General features: G+C 38.1%; 1 protein-coding gene across 1 annotated transcript in view; it reads right to left on the bottom strand.

The window, feature by feature from the left end:
• The window catches only part of NOX4 (NADPH oxidase 4), a 114,475-nt gene that overhangs the window by 93,320 nt on the left and 6,236 nt on the right, over positions 1 to 14,919 (bottom strand). The window contains exons 3-7 of the mRNA XM_009286283.1: positions 8,629 to 8,739; positions 7,525 to 7,609; positions 6,777 to 6,874; positions 4,825 to 4,852; positions 1,644 to 1,716 (exon numbers count right to left, since the gene is read on the bottom strand). Of these exons, the coding sequence (XP_009284558.1) occupies positions 1,644 to 1,716; positions 4,825 to 4,852; positions 6,777 to 6,874; positions 7,525 to 7,609; positions 8,629 to 8,739 (395 nt within the window). The remainder of the gene's footprint in view (positions 1 to 1,643; positions 1,717 to 4,824; positions 4,853 to 6,776; positions 6,875 to 7,524; positions 7,610 to 8,628; positions 8,740 to 14,919) is intronic.

Here is a 14,919-nt window from a genome sequence, read left to right as displayed (position 1 = left end):
AATTAATTTTCCTAAGACTATAGCGTGAGTTTAGCCATCATAAGGTGTGTGAGAATCCACAGGCAAAGAGATTGAAAAGGGACAGAAAGATGCACATGGAAGTTTCTTTCCTTACGAAAACACTATAAAGACAAGCTTGAGCCATATGCCTGAGGGAGAAGCCAGGATAAAATTTCTAAATAAGAATTATCGCTAGGCTTTGATTCTGCTGGCTAGATGGCAGAAAGGTGGGAAAGCACTTGCACTTACAGTAATTGAAGAAGGAAATAACAAGCATGTCACTTGGAAAGATGGAAACCTTTGCTGCATGAACCCCAAAATTATTATTTCCAAGAATATGTTTGCAACTACATATATTTTCCTAAGTTTCTCAATCATTAATAAATGCTGTTCTTTTTTTTCTAATTTATCACAGCCTTGGAGAAAACAGGACTTTGTTCTGGCTCACTGCTGCAGAGTGAAGTAATTGTTTTATTTTTCCATCTTCCCAAAACTGGCTTTCTTTTGCAAGCAGAGCCATCTGTGTGGACTATGTAACGTGCAGCCATGTCTGACATCTTGTGCAGCAGTCCTACCCTGCACTTCTGTAGCCTACGGTTCCTCACAAAGGTCTCAAACCTGAAAGTATCTTTGTCTACAACAAGTGCACAAGGATTTGCTGAACTACCTTCCTGAATCAGCACCTGATAACATTGCTACTCAGGAAAGACAGATTAGTTCAACAAAGTTCAAAACCACGTACCTAGCTCATATCAGTGGAGCACCATTAATGTTTGAAGCTATGGAATTAAAATATCCTTCAGTGTTTGCTGAATTGAGATGATGTATTTACATAATCAGTCTTTGAATTCACCAGAGACTGCTATAAAAATGAAGGGTTCTTTTATATGCTTCAGTTGCAGAATCCAAGCCTTAAAAAGGCTGCAACGTTGGGCTAGATCCTCCAAGGTACCAGTGACTCAAATGTACTATAATATGTGTTCAATAATGTTGGTGCAGAACGTGAACCCACTGGAGGACCAAACCTTTAGAAATCCCAGCAGCTATTCTGAGCCAATACTGCATTGCTGTTTCAAAGTTATAATCGACATTAAAAAGAATGTATCTGACAACCAGAAGCAGAGCTTTAAAAAAAGCAACATTCTACTTAAGTAGCACAATTCTGTTTTGGTTTGCTTCGTTGCTGGTTTTTTTTGTTGCTGTTTTTTTACAGTTTGTTGTTACAATTAATTGGTGAAAATAATTAAGATAAAGATATCATCTTATTTTACTTCCAGTGGACTTAATTTGTGCATTGGACAGAACCTTCCATATGCTTAGTTTACTGCCTTCCTGTACAAACAGGAAAAAAGAACTATTTGAATTTTTAAAGGTCTAGATTTTTAACTGAGCACATTCCTCAAACAATATTTTTCCCTGAAGGCAATTTAATCAGGTTTTGTAATTTTTTGAATAAAAAATTCACTGTGCTAATTTACCTGCAAGCTAGTAAAAAAAAAATAGGGCAAGAAAAGTGGTATTTTTAACACTCATTTAAATACTTCTTGCCTCATATTGCATTTACTCTTCATTCTCTCTAATCAGTATGAGAATATGATTACTCAAATGGCATTTTTAAGCATAATGATCAGATCATGTCTTACCTGATGGCATACGTAGAAGCTGTACACATTAGGAATAATACTAACACCATAATGACTCCAGTCAGACCTGGAACTAAAACAGACATAAGATAACTGACATTTGAACTGTGAAGAGGTATACTTGTCTCCTATGACCTTTTAAGAAAGTGGAAGTTATTAGATATACAAATCATGATTCAATCAAACTCTTGCATGTATTTATCTCTTGAGGACAATTCATGTATCAAACTAGATAGGAAAGAAGAGCTGTTGTGTTATTTCCCACCTTCCCAGAGAAAACTGCCCTTTTCCTTGCATTTCACCATGCATCACTTATTTCCTATTAGTCTTTGCTCCTGTAATCATTTCCTCACGACATTTGTCTCTAAACAGGTAACCAAGAACAAATCCTGTCTGTTTATTTGTAAGACTGACTTTACATGTTTCCATATCTCTTTTTTATTCCAAACCCTAAACTCTGTTGAACACGACAATTAAAAACCTGGTCAGGGACAGAATTCCAAGCAAATCAATTTCTATGCAAGCTGTCACTACAATTGTTTGCCAACCCATTTCATCCTGGAATGAAAAAGAGCCTGAAATTACTCTCCGTGGCATTGTATCATGCTTGAAATTGTTGCCCGTAGAGCAAGGTCTGTAAGAGCGATCTACAGCCAGCATTTGAGAAGGAAAGGTTAAAAACATTAAGGATTGGACTCATCTGCTCAAATGCAGACTCGTATCAGAACTAGTCTATCCTCGGCTCTTTTTTAAGTCAAAGGAGAGAAACAAGTATTTCTACAGCATGATTCATCTCATCCTAAAGTAGAATCCTGCCCATAAAGTACAGTAAACCATCAGCCTAAAGATAGATTAGAAAAATCCCAACCAAAGTTATCACTTTTTCTGAGAAAAATCCCAACCAAAGTTACCACATTTTCTGAGCACCTTATCTTCAAAATTGGCATCCCAGGAATTAAGAATCTGAATTAAGAATTAAGAACCTAAAATCCATGAAGCATTACATCAAAACCTTTTACTTCTCTAAGAATGATAGTTTTTAAGCATGGTCTCTGGTCACGTGTTTGGGTTTAAACAAAGTCAGGCCAATCACCAAGCACAAAGCTAAGTAAGTGCTGTTTTAGTGTCAGAATACAAGCGTCTCAACCAGCTTTCATGGATGTAAATAGCAAAACCACAGATTTTAATGGTCCAGGATCTTTTACAGGATCACATCCTAATGATAAGAACAAGCTAATTTTTTTAATAATTGATTGTGATTTTAGACTCTTTAGCAATAAGGAGACAATTTCAAATCTTATCTTTTTATAAACTTCTCAATATCCACTTGTTGAAAAGTCTGGTACCCAAAATCTGATACAGCCCAAATCACTCCTCAGTTTTACAAACTGTAGGAAAAACCCTGGTCCTACAATCAATGGAAGTTTTGTCATGGACTGCATAAGAAACATAATTTCACCCCTTCATGGAAAGGTTACAATTAAAAGCAGTTGCAATAGAAAATGTGCATTCTTTCTGTTGCCTCCTTCTTCATTTCTTCTTTCTTAATCTAATTTGATACGCAGCGCGCAATCAATCTCCCCTCTGACACAAATACTTCCAATGCAATTGCAGTACAGCACTCGATCCAGCTTCCTACATTGTCACTCAGCTTTTACATCCAGTCCTTCAATTCTCTTCTCCATCAAACTGCAAACATGAAATCACTTACAACCTTGCCCCAACTCATCAGTGCATTTTTAGTGTTTCCTCTCCTCCCTGTCCCTGTCTCTCTTTTCCTCCACTAACTATAATCTTGAATACTTGTTCCTCCCAGAGCTAGCCTCACACCCTTAAGCAAGGAGGTTCTTTCCTGGACTGATCTGAGAAGCCATCACACTGTAAATCCTTCCAACTCCTTATTCCTTCTCTTCACTGTGTTAAAAAAACCAGCCAATAAATCTAGTTCTGAACTGTTTGGGAAGAAACCATGTTTTTACATATTTGTACAGCTCCCAGTGCAGCAAAATCTTGGTCCTTGTCTGGGCACTCCCACAGCACAAATAATAAATGTTAATTACCAGTTGTTAGGATGGGGAGTGATCTGAGTAGTTTTAAATTTAAGAGGACTTGGAATCACTGCTTTTTCCAACAATGTGCTCAAACTTTTGAAAATGCAGTATTTTCCTGGCTATCAGAGGGTAAAAGGAGTTCCACCTTGCAGGTCCTCTGCTCAACTAGAGACGTCTCAAGGTGTCCCCAGAAGCTGTGCAATATTTGATGAGGCCTCTACGCTCATTCTCACCCCAAGTCCTCCTTTATCTAAGATACTAAATATAATATTAGCTGCTTGTTCTGATTCTCTCTCCCCATCTTTAACTCCCTCCTCTGTGAGTCACCTTCTTTCAAGCCTCCACCACTGATTCACTAACTACACCAGTTCTCCAACCTCTACTCTCAACTGACCTAAACCTTGCTTAGGGTTTTTGGAAAGCCCTTTCCCACAGGCTGCCAAATCTCATAAATGTATTGGGATTAACAGGTCTAGAACCCCATTTATTGCTGTCCAGATTGATTCCTTTGGACCTTGCCCTAAATGCTACCAAGTTAGGACTTTTTGCATTTGATCTAAATAAGAGTGAAAGAGAGATGACTTCAGAAAGGACCTTTTCCTGCTTATGAAGCACTACAGCTCAGGTTTGTGCCTACCCCTCCATACCCAAACATTGCTCTCTTCTAAATTCCTGCACCAAAAATGTCTTTGCTTATTTATTCTTTATGACTGCTGAAGCCTGATTCCCATGTAACAGTTTAGATGGCTCTGAAGTCAAACCACCCCTTAAATAAACCAGCTGAAGCAAGAAGACTGCTTTTTTGTTGTGTTTCTTTTTCTAGAAATTGGATCATTTAGGAATTTGGTTTTAATATTATGCAGAATCTCTGTTTGAAACTGATGATTTTCCACTGACTCATCTGTACAACAGCTTTGAAGATGCTGCTCATCCTACTGCAGGGCTTATGTAACTCCTCCCTCCTGACTATTGGATAAGCAAACCCAGGTTATATTAACACAAATAACACATCTCAACCTAGCTGAGATACAACAAATGGAGCATGCAAAAACACAGGATCAAAATGTTTTGTCTGGAGAGTGATGGTGAGAAGCAGCAAACTTCCTCATTCAGTTTTGCAACAGACTTACCAGTAGCAAAAAGCAGTTTCCTCGGGTCCTGAAAAACAGACAGGCCAAAAAAAAAAGTCAACATATGTGATTTTATATCCATATGAATAATGTAATAAGTAGCTCATAAAGCTCACATGATCAATGGCATAAGCAATCCCTAAATCTGGATGCAGGAATGGATTTGGTATTTGGTAGCAGTTTACACTGACTGCAATTCAACATAAACTAAACCTTTAGCCTTTGCATTCCCCCAATGAAGACAGTTCTGATCTGTTATGAAAAATTAGGATCCAGATAATTTTACAAATAATTATTTTTTGAAAGCCTAACTTTACTCAGTTACCTCATACCTTTGGGAGGACAGAGGGGAGCAGAAGAGAGATTTTGAATTTAAATGGAAGACCAGCGGTGAGCAGTTTACTGCCAGTTACATCACCAAGAGATTTGCAGTGGACTCCAGTGAAGCAGGACTGAACACAAAGGACCTGACAATACAAGGCCAGATGTTCCTGTGTCCTTCACCACATGTGAAAGGAAGAGGGAATATGTCAACCCCACAGGAAACTGCCTCACTCCCCCTGAGTCCTGCACCTCATGAGGTTTTGTCTTCACTGCGGAGGAAGACTTTTTTTTTAAAACTTGCAGTAAAATGCAGTGAGGGGAGGTAAGCAGTTTTCATACAGACCTTGTCCGCATCCAGATGTGCGCACCCATGTGCAGAAGATGACAGTAGCATCCAGACTGCCCACCACAGTTAAAAAACAGGTTTAAGTGGAATCCAAGCTCAAAGGTTCAAGAGCTACTAGAGTACCTATAATCCAGGATGTTTTGGTCCTAGAGTTACTAAAAACTTAACTCCATTTTCTATTGCAAAATTCCTGAGGCTGCTTAGTACAGGCTGCCATGCACACCCTGGCACGTTCTTGCCTGAGGCAAGCTCCTGCTAATGTTCCTGATGAGGCTAAGTCTATTAGACCACTCCTAACACATGCAGACACTCCAGACACATGCAGTTCAATCCAGAACCTCAGCACAATAGTTGGTGTTGGCAAGTCTGTCTGCCATAGAATAGCTCGGTGATTAGATCATTCACCCAGGGAGTGGAAGACCTTGGTTGTTGGTCCTTATGAGCCTGGGCTGAGTCAAGCTCTCCTTTTCCAGGAAAGGATGCAGCTGGGATAGGGTCATTCTAAATCTTTCCTAATGAAGCTGGTAGAAAAGAAATGCAGACTTGAGACTGTAATGAATATAAACAAGAGAGAACTTGATTGTAGCCCAAAGAAGAAGGAGTCCTGGATTCTGGTCTTACTCCTAAAATCTGCAAATATCTCTCCAGAGCCAAATGCACAAGCAAGCACCTGGAGGAGGGACTAGGACTCTGGTATGCCTTCAAGAGATCTGCACCACAGTCAGAGAAGTCATGCAAACCAAGTATTTCGTAAGTGGAAATCAGCTTCCATCCCAGTTCATGCAGATAACCAATTCCACTCTTAGCATATATACTCCAGTTCCCACTGCAGTTTAAAAATGCAAAATGAGTCTCAAATCTCACTATCCTCAAATCCCCAGTATATGTCACATAGCACTATATTCTAAGTAGTGCAAATGCAGAATGTTTTTTCCTGAACAGCAGCAGAAGTGTCTCAACCAGGCCCACCCAAGGAACAGAGAGAAGCAGAAGAAGAGAAGCAGGAGAACAGGGTGCAAGGTCAAAGGACTTGATGACAGCATTCTCCACCTCATAATCCAATACAACTGAATCCTGCTGGCTTAAACAAAAAGTGCTTAATACATGCTTTGTCCAGAGAAAGAAGTAAAATCCACAGCAATGCACATGATGGTGAGTTTTCAGTGCACAAAACAGCAGCACTGTATAGATCATAGGATCACACAACGGAATGGAATATACAAATAATCATATATTTAAATTATATACTTAAAAGCAAAATATTAAAGGACAGCTGCCTCACCTCACCACGATAGTTCGCTGCGTTTAGTGCCAGAAAGTCTTCGTTGTAGTTCTCAGAGAAGTTAAGAGCGTTCACCAGATGAGCAGCAACATGTAAGACTAAAAAAAACAAAGAAAAGCTGAGATCTGTAAACAAGAGGTAGATGTTGCCCTGAAGTAAAGAAAAGTGGCTACCCAGATGCCAAGCTATAATCATATCACCTGCATGAGATGCATCAGGGACTAAGGAATTCTTTTTCTAAAGTAAATCAGGTTACAGATATTCATGGCAGAAAGCTGTACGTATTTTAAGATTTTTTAACACTACAGCAATCATTTCCGTACTGCAGTGCTTCAGCTGGGAGACAACATTCAAAGGTGTCCACCCAAGAATATTTCTTCTTCACAGAACTGGGTATATGTCTCTGCTGCTCCCTCTTCTGCAGATAAGCCTGCAGCACCCTGCTTCTTCACTCAGATTCCTTTAGGCACAATGGAGGGTCACTTGTAATGGCAGATTTTGACTTGATCTCATATACCTGTCCTTTTAGAAACTGGAATTTTAAGGAAAGGCTCAGCATTAGAATGTAAGCCATGTGTTTAAAGGAAAAATAAACCAAACCCCACACACATCTGAGAAAGCATTCACAATTTAAGGCAGGGAAGCACAGAGCAAGACTACCCCCAAATGTACTGTACAAGAAAAACCACAAAGTACTGCTTCAATGTGTTTCCCAAACAAGCTGCTGCTCAGCACAGTAAGGTCTCACCTGAAAAGATGCATATTGTAACACCACACGTCACATGGAAAGTTTTACTTTTATCTAGCAGCCTTCTGGTTTTCCTGCTGGCAACCTAATAAGAGAAGAATTCAAGCAATCTCTCTTCTAAAACAAAGCAAAGAAAAAAAATACTAACAGCAACTGAGGTGATCTAATAGCAACTTCAGCTTTTACTAGGTTTAACTCCCTTGCAAGCACAGTACCTAAATTTAAAAACCACAGGATTATGTCAATGAGCCAATTTTGAGGCCTTAATGAAGAAATTACAGTTGGATCTGTATTACATAGATGTCAAGAGCACATAAAGTAATGTCCCTTCTGGCCTTAAAATTTAGGAATTCCAACACTAATTGTTGTAGGCGTAACCGACTCTTTAGTGAGCAGGATCAGAGGGAAAGGTATATTTGCATATACATACGCATCTGTAGGCATCAAATCTTATAGGTACTGTCACAAGATGAACAGAACTCATAGGTTCAATTTGCAACCATCTAGAAAACACAGACATTCCTCAAAAGCATTACCTTTATTTCTGTAAAAGCAACTGGTGAATCACAAACAAGCTAAAATACTGTTTACTGAATACTGGTACAGAAAACAAACCCTCTTAGCTTTGCCAGAATTTTTTTTTTTTCTCCCATGATAACGAATATATCAGGTTGGGTATCTTTATTTAAAGTTCTATCATCTCCAGTAGGACACTTGTGGTCATGCAGAGACAAAGTTCTTTTTGCTCTGTTGAATTCTACCAAGAAGCAGTAGAGAGGACACAGACATCTTTTATATTAGAGTTGGAAAAGAAGGAGGAGACTTTGTCTGGTTACAGTTCCACAGCAATTCCCTGTCCTTCAAAAATGCGTTGAAGAAACCTTCCTTACAAGTCCAATCAAACCAGACAAACCAGACAATGCCAGCCAAGGCATTGTCTTCAAAGGAGTCGTGAAGCTAGGCTGAATGTCTGATACTTGCACCATGCAGGCACATACTGTATAATAAACAGGAATATAACAGATTTTTTCCTATTATTTTTACACTAAACAGAGACCAGGGCCCTCTTCTTCTCAACTGCTGCATTCTGAGGACAGTACCTACCTTCTGAGATCCTCGCAGGAAGGCCAAGAGAACACGGCACACTGGTAGAAGGACCAGGCAGCAGTTGACATTGAGGACAGATGCTGAAGCTCTGCTAACACACAATCCTAGCTGAACCAATATAGCAAGAGTTAGATTACAGGGAGAAAAGACACTTTAATGGTTCAGGTGTCAGTATTCAACCTCCTTTTCTTTGCTGTGAAACTGAACAGTTCCCATGCTCTCTTGACTCATCAGAATAGTGGAGTTTCATGATGTTTTACATGTACTGAAAAAAACACAGTACACACAGCATGCTATCCTGTTTTCCAAGGGAAACAGCTCTCACCTTTGCATCAAAAAATTACTCAAAATTAATTTTGTCAGCAATAATGTCAGCAAATGACAACTTGCTACTGAAAGAACCAATATCCTCATCAGTGCTCAAAGCCACATGGAACAAAACATGTCTGAGACAACAATAAGCATCCACCAAGAAACTACCTGAAAGCTTCAACAGACATAATTAAATAAGAAAGAGGGATAAATACTATGAGGACGCTAGACAGCCACTTAAGTAAAGTGTAATGATTTTCTGGTAAACAAGCCAGAAAAAGATGTAAAAAACCCCATTGATTCAATTAAACTGAAATGATAATATTGTTTCAAGGACTGTTACGGAATTGTCACAGAACTCCTCATCCATTCACACTATGCAGTGCCATATTTGGACCTAAAGAAAGTAGGTTTTCTTCATTTTAACTACTCCGTAGCTGGGAACTGTAATGAAATCTAATTTCACTAATGCTTTCACTGGTATATTTGGAACTTACATAATTAGAACAAAAACACTTGTCAAATAAATGAACAAAGCACACATTAATGTCATAACCCTGTATTTTTTAATCTTATTATAGTCTCTCATTCATTTATGATTTTTAAAAAGGTTAGCAAAATGCCATTGTTCTCCTAGTTATTAGGTTGAATTACCATTTTACTAGCTTATATAAAAGATGCTTTTAGACTGTCAACAGATTTCTGGAAGGGTATTTCTTACAATGTTCTCTAAACCCCAAGTTTTTCAACTCCTGAAGAAATTAATAAAAATCTATTCTAATATTATAACTCAAATACTGCAGATGTATCTGAATGATTTGAACAGGTACCAATTATCTAATAAAAATTACTAAAGATTTATTACTTTTTCAAAAAGAAACTGCATGTCAAAAAAAGAACATTTGTTATTTCTCAGTCAAAAAAAATTTCATCAGTGAAACATTTATTATATTCATATATTTCTTATCAAGAAGAAGAAACAAAATTGGAGAGAAACAAAGGTTTTATTTATTTGGAAATTTTTTTTTTACAAAAAATATTAGAAAAGCCTTGTCATTTCAAAATTTGTAATTGCTATTAGTTGTTTTTTACAGACTGATCTACATGTCACAGAATTGGATGAATATATAAACTAGTAAAAATAAAGTAAACAAAATAACTGGACTTCAGCACATCTAGCAAGATCACAAGCACGACGGCATGACAGGAGCTTCTCAGTACCATAAAACATCAAAACTGCCTGCTCTCACAGTTAGTAATACCCATGTACCCCACCTTCGCTGCAGTACATCTGGGCACAAAACCAGTAGACAAACAGAAGGTAAAGATGTTCAATCTACCTGAAGCATCAAGCTCTCCACCTAAATCCCATTTCTGTTCTGGCTACTTCACATTACTTACTTAGACCTGAGTGCTAGGGACCTCCTCACCAGACATTACCAGCTTCCACAGAACAAAGCAGTCATAAGGGCACCTCCTCTCAAAAGTTGCCCATGAGAAGTAGGAGCAATTACTCCACAAAATGTGCTCTACCTTGTTCTCTACCATTCTCTGTAAATGTGGGATCCCTGGCAACGTCCCGGGAGCAGATCTCACAAAAGTTACAGAGAGGGACACTTACAACAGAGGCATCTCTAACCTACTGAATTGTAGAAAATAAGACTAGAATGAACCACATCACTTAGTTCTTTCCCACTCTCCAGACCTCCTCCACTATTTCTTCCAATACAGTTAGTCCTTTTTTTTCTTCCCTTGCTTCGATTTCATCCGTTACTTCACACTCTGTTCACATCCACAATGAGAGATTATTCTTGCTACTTTTCCCTCACAAGTCATGTTCTTCAGGCTTTAGATCGTCCTCTCCTTCCCCGCTCTGGACTCTCCCAACTGGTCCAGAGCCCAAGTGCAATGACTACAACCAAGCACCAGCTACAATGGCCACAAACTCAGCAACTGAGCTGAGATTTTACCGAATGCTGATGTCACCTTCCACTTCAAAGTATGATTAAAAAAATGTGAACAACCACAATAAATATTTCTCTATCTTTGCCCACAGTAGCTTAAAGTGACTTTAGAACTTCATAAATATTTTTTGACTATCAGATAAAATGGCAATATCCTTGAAATGATTGGACTTAATGGCAAATAAAATGTCTCTATAATGTGCCGTTTGCATATACAAGACTGTCTCTATCTTCATTAATTATTATTCCTCTAAAGGGAAGCTAAAAATGAGCTATACACCTCATAAAAGCAATAACTTCAAAAACATGGTCATTAAACACATATAAGCATTTTTATTAGAGCTTGCTGATGTGCTACAGTATTTCAGTGATTAAATGAGCATGATTTGAAAAACCCAAGAATTATGTAGAACTAACGTTATGCAAAACTCAGAAGTAAACTGAATCATTTCTGTAGCTCTTAACTAACACCCAAAGGCTGAAAAAGCTGCAATACAATTAATAAGTAAAGCAATTCGAAAATTGTAATCATTTCTATTATACGACCTATATGATACATCATTAGTTTCTCCAGAATTTATATTGTCTTTGAGTTTAAACATAAACCAGGCATGGTATCAGTTATCCAAAGCTTCCTTTATCAGGCACAACTATTCTTCTTACAAAACTTCAACAGAACAGTCTAGTTTGGAATAGTCTAGAATAGAGTTAATTCTACACCGTATAGTATTAAATAAATTAAATAATTTATTGTAAGAAAGAAGTAAAATGCCAAACAATTTAACTGGTACAAAAAATATGCATCAGCTATGATGAGTAGAAAAAGCTACCCTACTAGAATCATAGAATCATAGAACGGTTTGGGTTGGAAGGGACCTTAAAGATCATCTAGTTCCAACCCCCCTGCCGTGGGCAGGGACACCTTCCACTAGACCAGGTTGCTCAAACTAACCTTCCTTTGTGTTTTTCCATGCCACTGTTTAACAAATGGCAAATATTCATTCCTAATGCAATTACTATGGAAGAATGCCCTTACATTAATTCCAATTCAATGCTATCAGCATCTGTACAAAGGAAAAAAAAGAGAGCAGGAAATGACTTCTTCAAATATGCAGTGCACTTCTAGGAAAGTGTGATTCAAATATTTTCACCAATGGTTCATTTAAGGTTTTATTCTGAAGAAATAAAGTTGGGCAATGTTTTCTGCAACAAGCCCATGACCAATCTGAAAACAATGGTAAAGTAATACATTTAGCAATGCTTAGAATCACAATTCATGCAAGACCCAGAAGAATAACAGAGTACTAAGTTTGCTCTTAACATATATCCAAAGGCTAAAAATATCCCCATGAAACTAATTTTTTCCAAATGGTTTCCAAGTGGTCTTTCTTGACTTCCTTTGCATTGCCTGGGTGGCACAGTAACAAATTATCATAGTGCATTGTTGGATTTTTAAACAATAGTAGAATAAAAGATGATTTTTGCTCCAAGGCAACTCACTGGTTCTAGAATGTAATTTATATCCTTATTAAGTAGCTAAGAAATGAGAGAAATATAATCCTCTTTCCTTACCTAAGGTTACCGTTGTCATAAGAAAAAAAAAAAAAGTGTTATTTCATGTTAGTAGCGTGTGAAATTTCTGTAGGATCAAAAAGAGAGAAAAAAACACTCTCAAAAATCTCTGCTGGACACTCTCTTTTATCCACCTTTGCTGGTATCAAATCCAAGCATTTGATAACCTCCTTCTGTACTCTGCCTACCCAGTACCACACATGCTGTTATTCCATTTCACGGGGGGCACAAAGAGGCATAGAAAAACTAAAGGATTAATTTAATTCACAGAGTAAATTTGTGGCAGGGATAGTAGGGAACTAGACCCATTACAAACTCAAATCCTAAAAACTAGGCTAGATTTTTTTCTCCAGACAAGTATAAAGCAATTACCATATTTTCCTTCTCCAAAGCAGCAGAAAAGGGCTCCAGAGATATAATGGGAATGTTAAGTTCTCCAGCTGTCCCTGTCTGATGTACAGTCCCACAGAAATTGGGATGGACTCCTGGCTACACTCAACTACAACACGCGAAGTAGGACAGAGAAGCAAAGAAATCGGTTCTCGTTGGATGTTCTGTGTGTTGCTGCCAGCAAAGTAGGGGAAATGAGCTTCTCTGTAGCTAGGCAAACGATTTCAGTATTAGGTTGAGGGCTAAAGTAACTTACTGTGTACCACAGAATTCCCCATAGTTCGTCAGTTATAAATACAGAGATGAACGTTACCTGCAACTGCTGTGCACAGAAATCTAATATTCAATACAATTTTAAAAAAGACTTTTGTTGGTGTTGCTGAGTTACAGGTTTCTTTTTGTGCCAGGCAGAATGATACATGCACAGACTGGAAGGGACCTCAAGTTATCTTCCAGATTTGAGTGTTCCAGATCATGCTTCTTCTGTAGCAACATCACAAAGCGTGACAGTATTTTATATATTAATTAGCAACAAGAGCTTGAATGGTTGATCCTGCAAGATGCAGCATGATCTAAACTCCACACACTCGGCCATGAATCAAGGGATTAAGGGTACCCAAGTCCCCCCAAGAGATTCACAACATAGTGCAACTCATGGCCAGAGCAGGAAGTTGCTTATTGTCATATCTGAGCCACAGTCACACAGAAGTGATGCAACAACTGCTACTAAGGGCTTCCTTTATGTTGAATTATTTCCCCTTATCACACAACACAGTAGGTAATATGGTCTGTAAAACCGGTCTTCTGGAGTGTAATGCAGCTATTTTTATTTTAAGACCTGCCATTGTTGGACTACCATGGGAACCCTGCAATAACAATATAATGAATAATCAACCAAAGAAACATTTTGGCCATAATTCAGTTCTGTTCTACACAGAGTATTATGCCATGATCATCTCAGAACGAGGAGCAATGACAACAACAGGACTATTTTTAACAGAAGTCTGCATGATACAGTAGTAAAAATTTCAGTTAATCATTTGAGATGTACCTCTACTAATTGAACCTCCACTATTGACAGTTTCACAAGAAGTTCTGCAAAGGTGGAAGTTCTCCCATAAAAGTTTATTATATAGATGTCCTTCACAGGATTACTGCCATTTGGGCTAAAAAAAAAAGAAAAAGAAACGAAGAAAGCAAACAGAAGAACTATATGATGCAAAAACCCAAGTTCTTCATTGGCTCATAACTGAGAATAATCTAATAATCTCAGCAATGATGCTGAACTCTGGGCTGTCCAGGAAGGACAAAGGGTTGAAGGAAAAAATGTTTTGGCAAACAAAAAATCTAGAATGAGGCAAAGAGAATGCAAGAAGAGATTTACTTGCAAATTCAAGGGGACTATCAAGATAAGGTCTTGTGGATTAACACCCTCAGTCTTCATTAGGGAATCCTGCATATATATGTATATAGCTTCCATGGCAACATAAATCTATTATTAGACATTTTTGCTACATGTAACATTCTAAAGATGTTAGCCCGATTACAAGACAATTAAATAGCAAAAACACGCTGCATTAAGGAAAATAAAGGGTCAAGATACACAACTCCCTCCAATGCTTAGATGTGTGGGGGAAGCAGGCCGCAGTGTGGTTGCATAAGGATCAGTGAAAGCAGAATTTAGCCTCAATTAGTAGAATTTTTATCATTACGATAAACTAGCAAGGAGAGACAAGCAAGTTAGTGGAACATATTCCAAGCAGTGAATAAAGATGACATAAATGTGATGCGCAGTACTGCACAGTAAGAGGGCAGCAACTGTACAGATAAAAAAGTGAGGCAGCACTTTTCCTTTTCAGTCCCATTTTCAGTTATTCAATCTTTTCCCAAAGAGATCCTTCTGAGAATACATTTTCTCCACTTTGGTCTGAAACCCAGAAGCTTATAGAATCATAGAATCATAGAATCATTGAGGTTGGAAAAGACCTCTAAGATCATCGAGTCCAACCAGCAACCCAACACCACCATGCCCACTAAACCATGTCCCTAA

Source organism: Aptenodytes forsteri, unplaced genomic scaffold (genome assembly GCF_000699145.1).
Source record: "Aptenodytes forsteri isolate BGI_AS27 unplaced genomic scaffold, ASM69914v1 Scaffold376, whole genome shotgun sequence".
NCBI lineage: Eukaryota > Metazoa > Chordata > Aves > Sphenisciformes > Spheniscidae > Aptenodytes > Aptenodytes forsteri.
The sequence above is the reverse complement of the archived record's forward strand: the minus strand, read 5'-3'. Positions and strand labels throughout refer to the sequence as shown.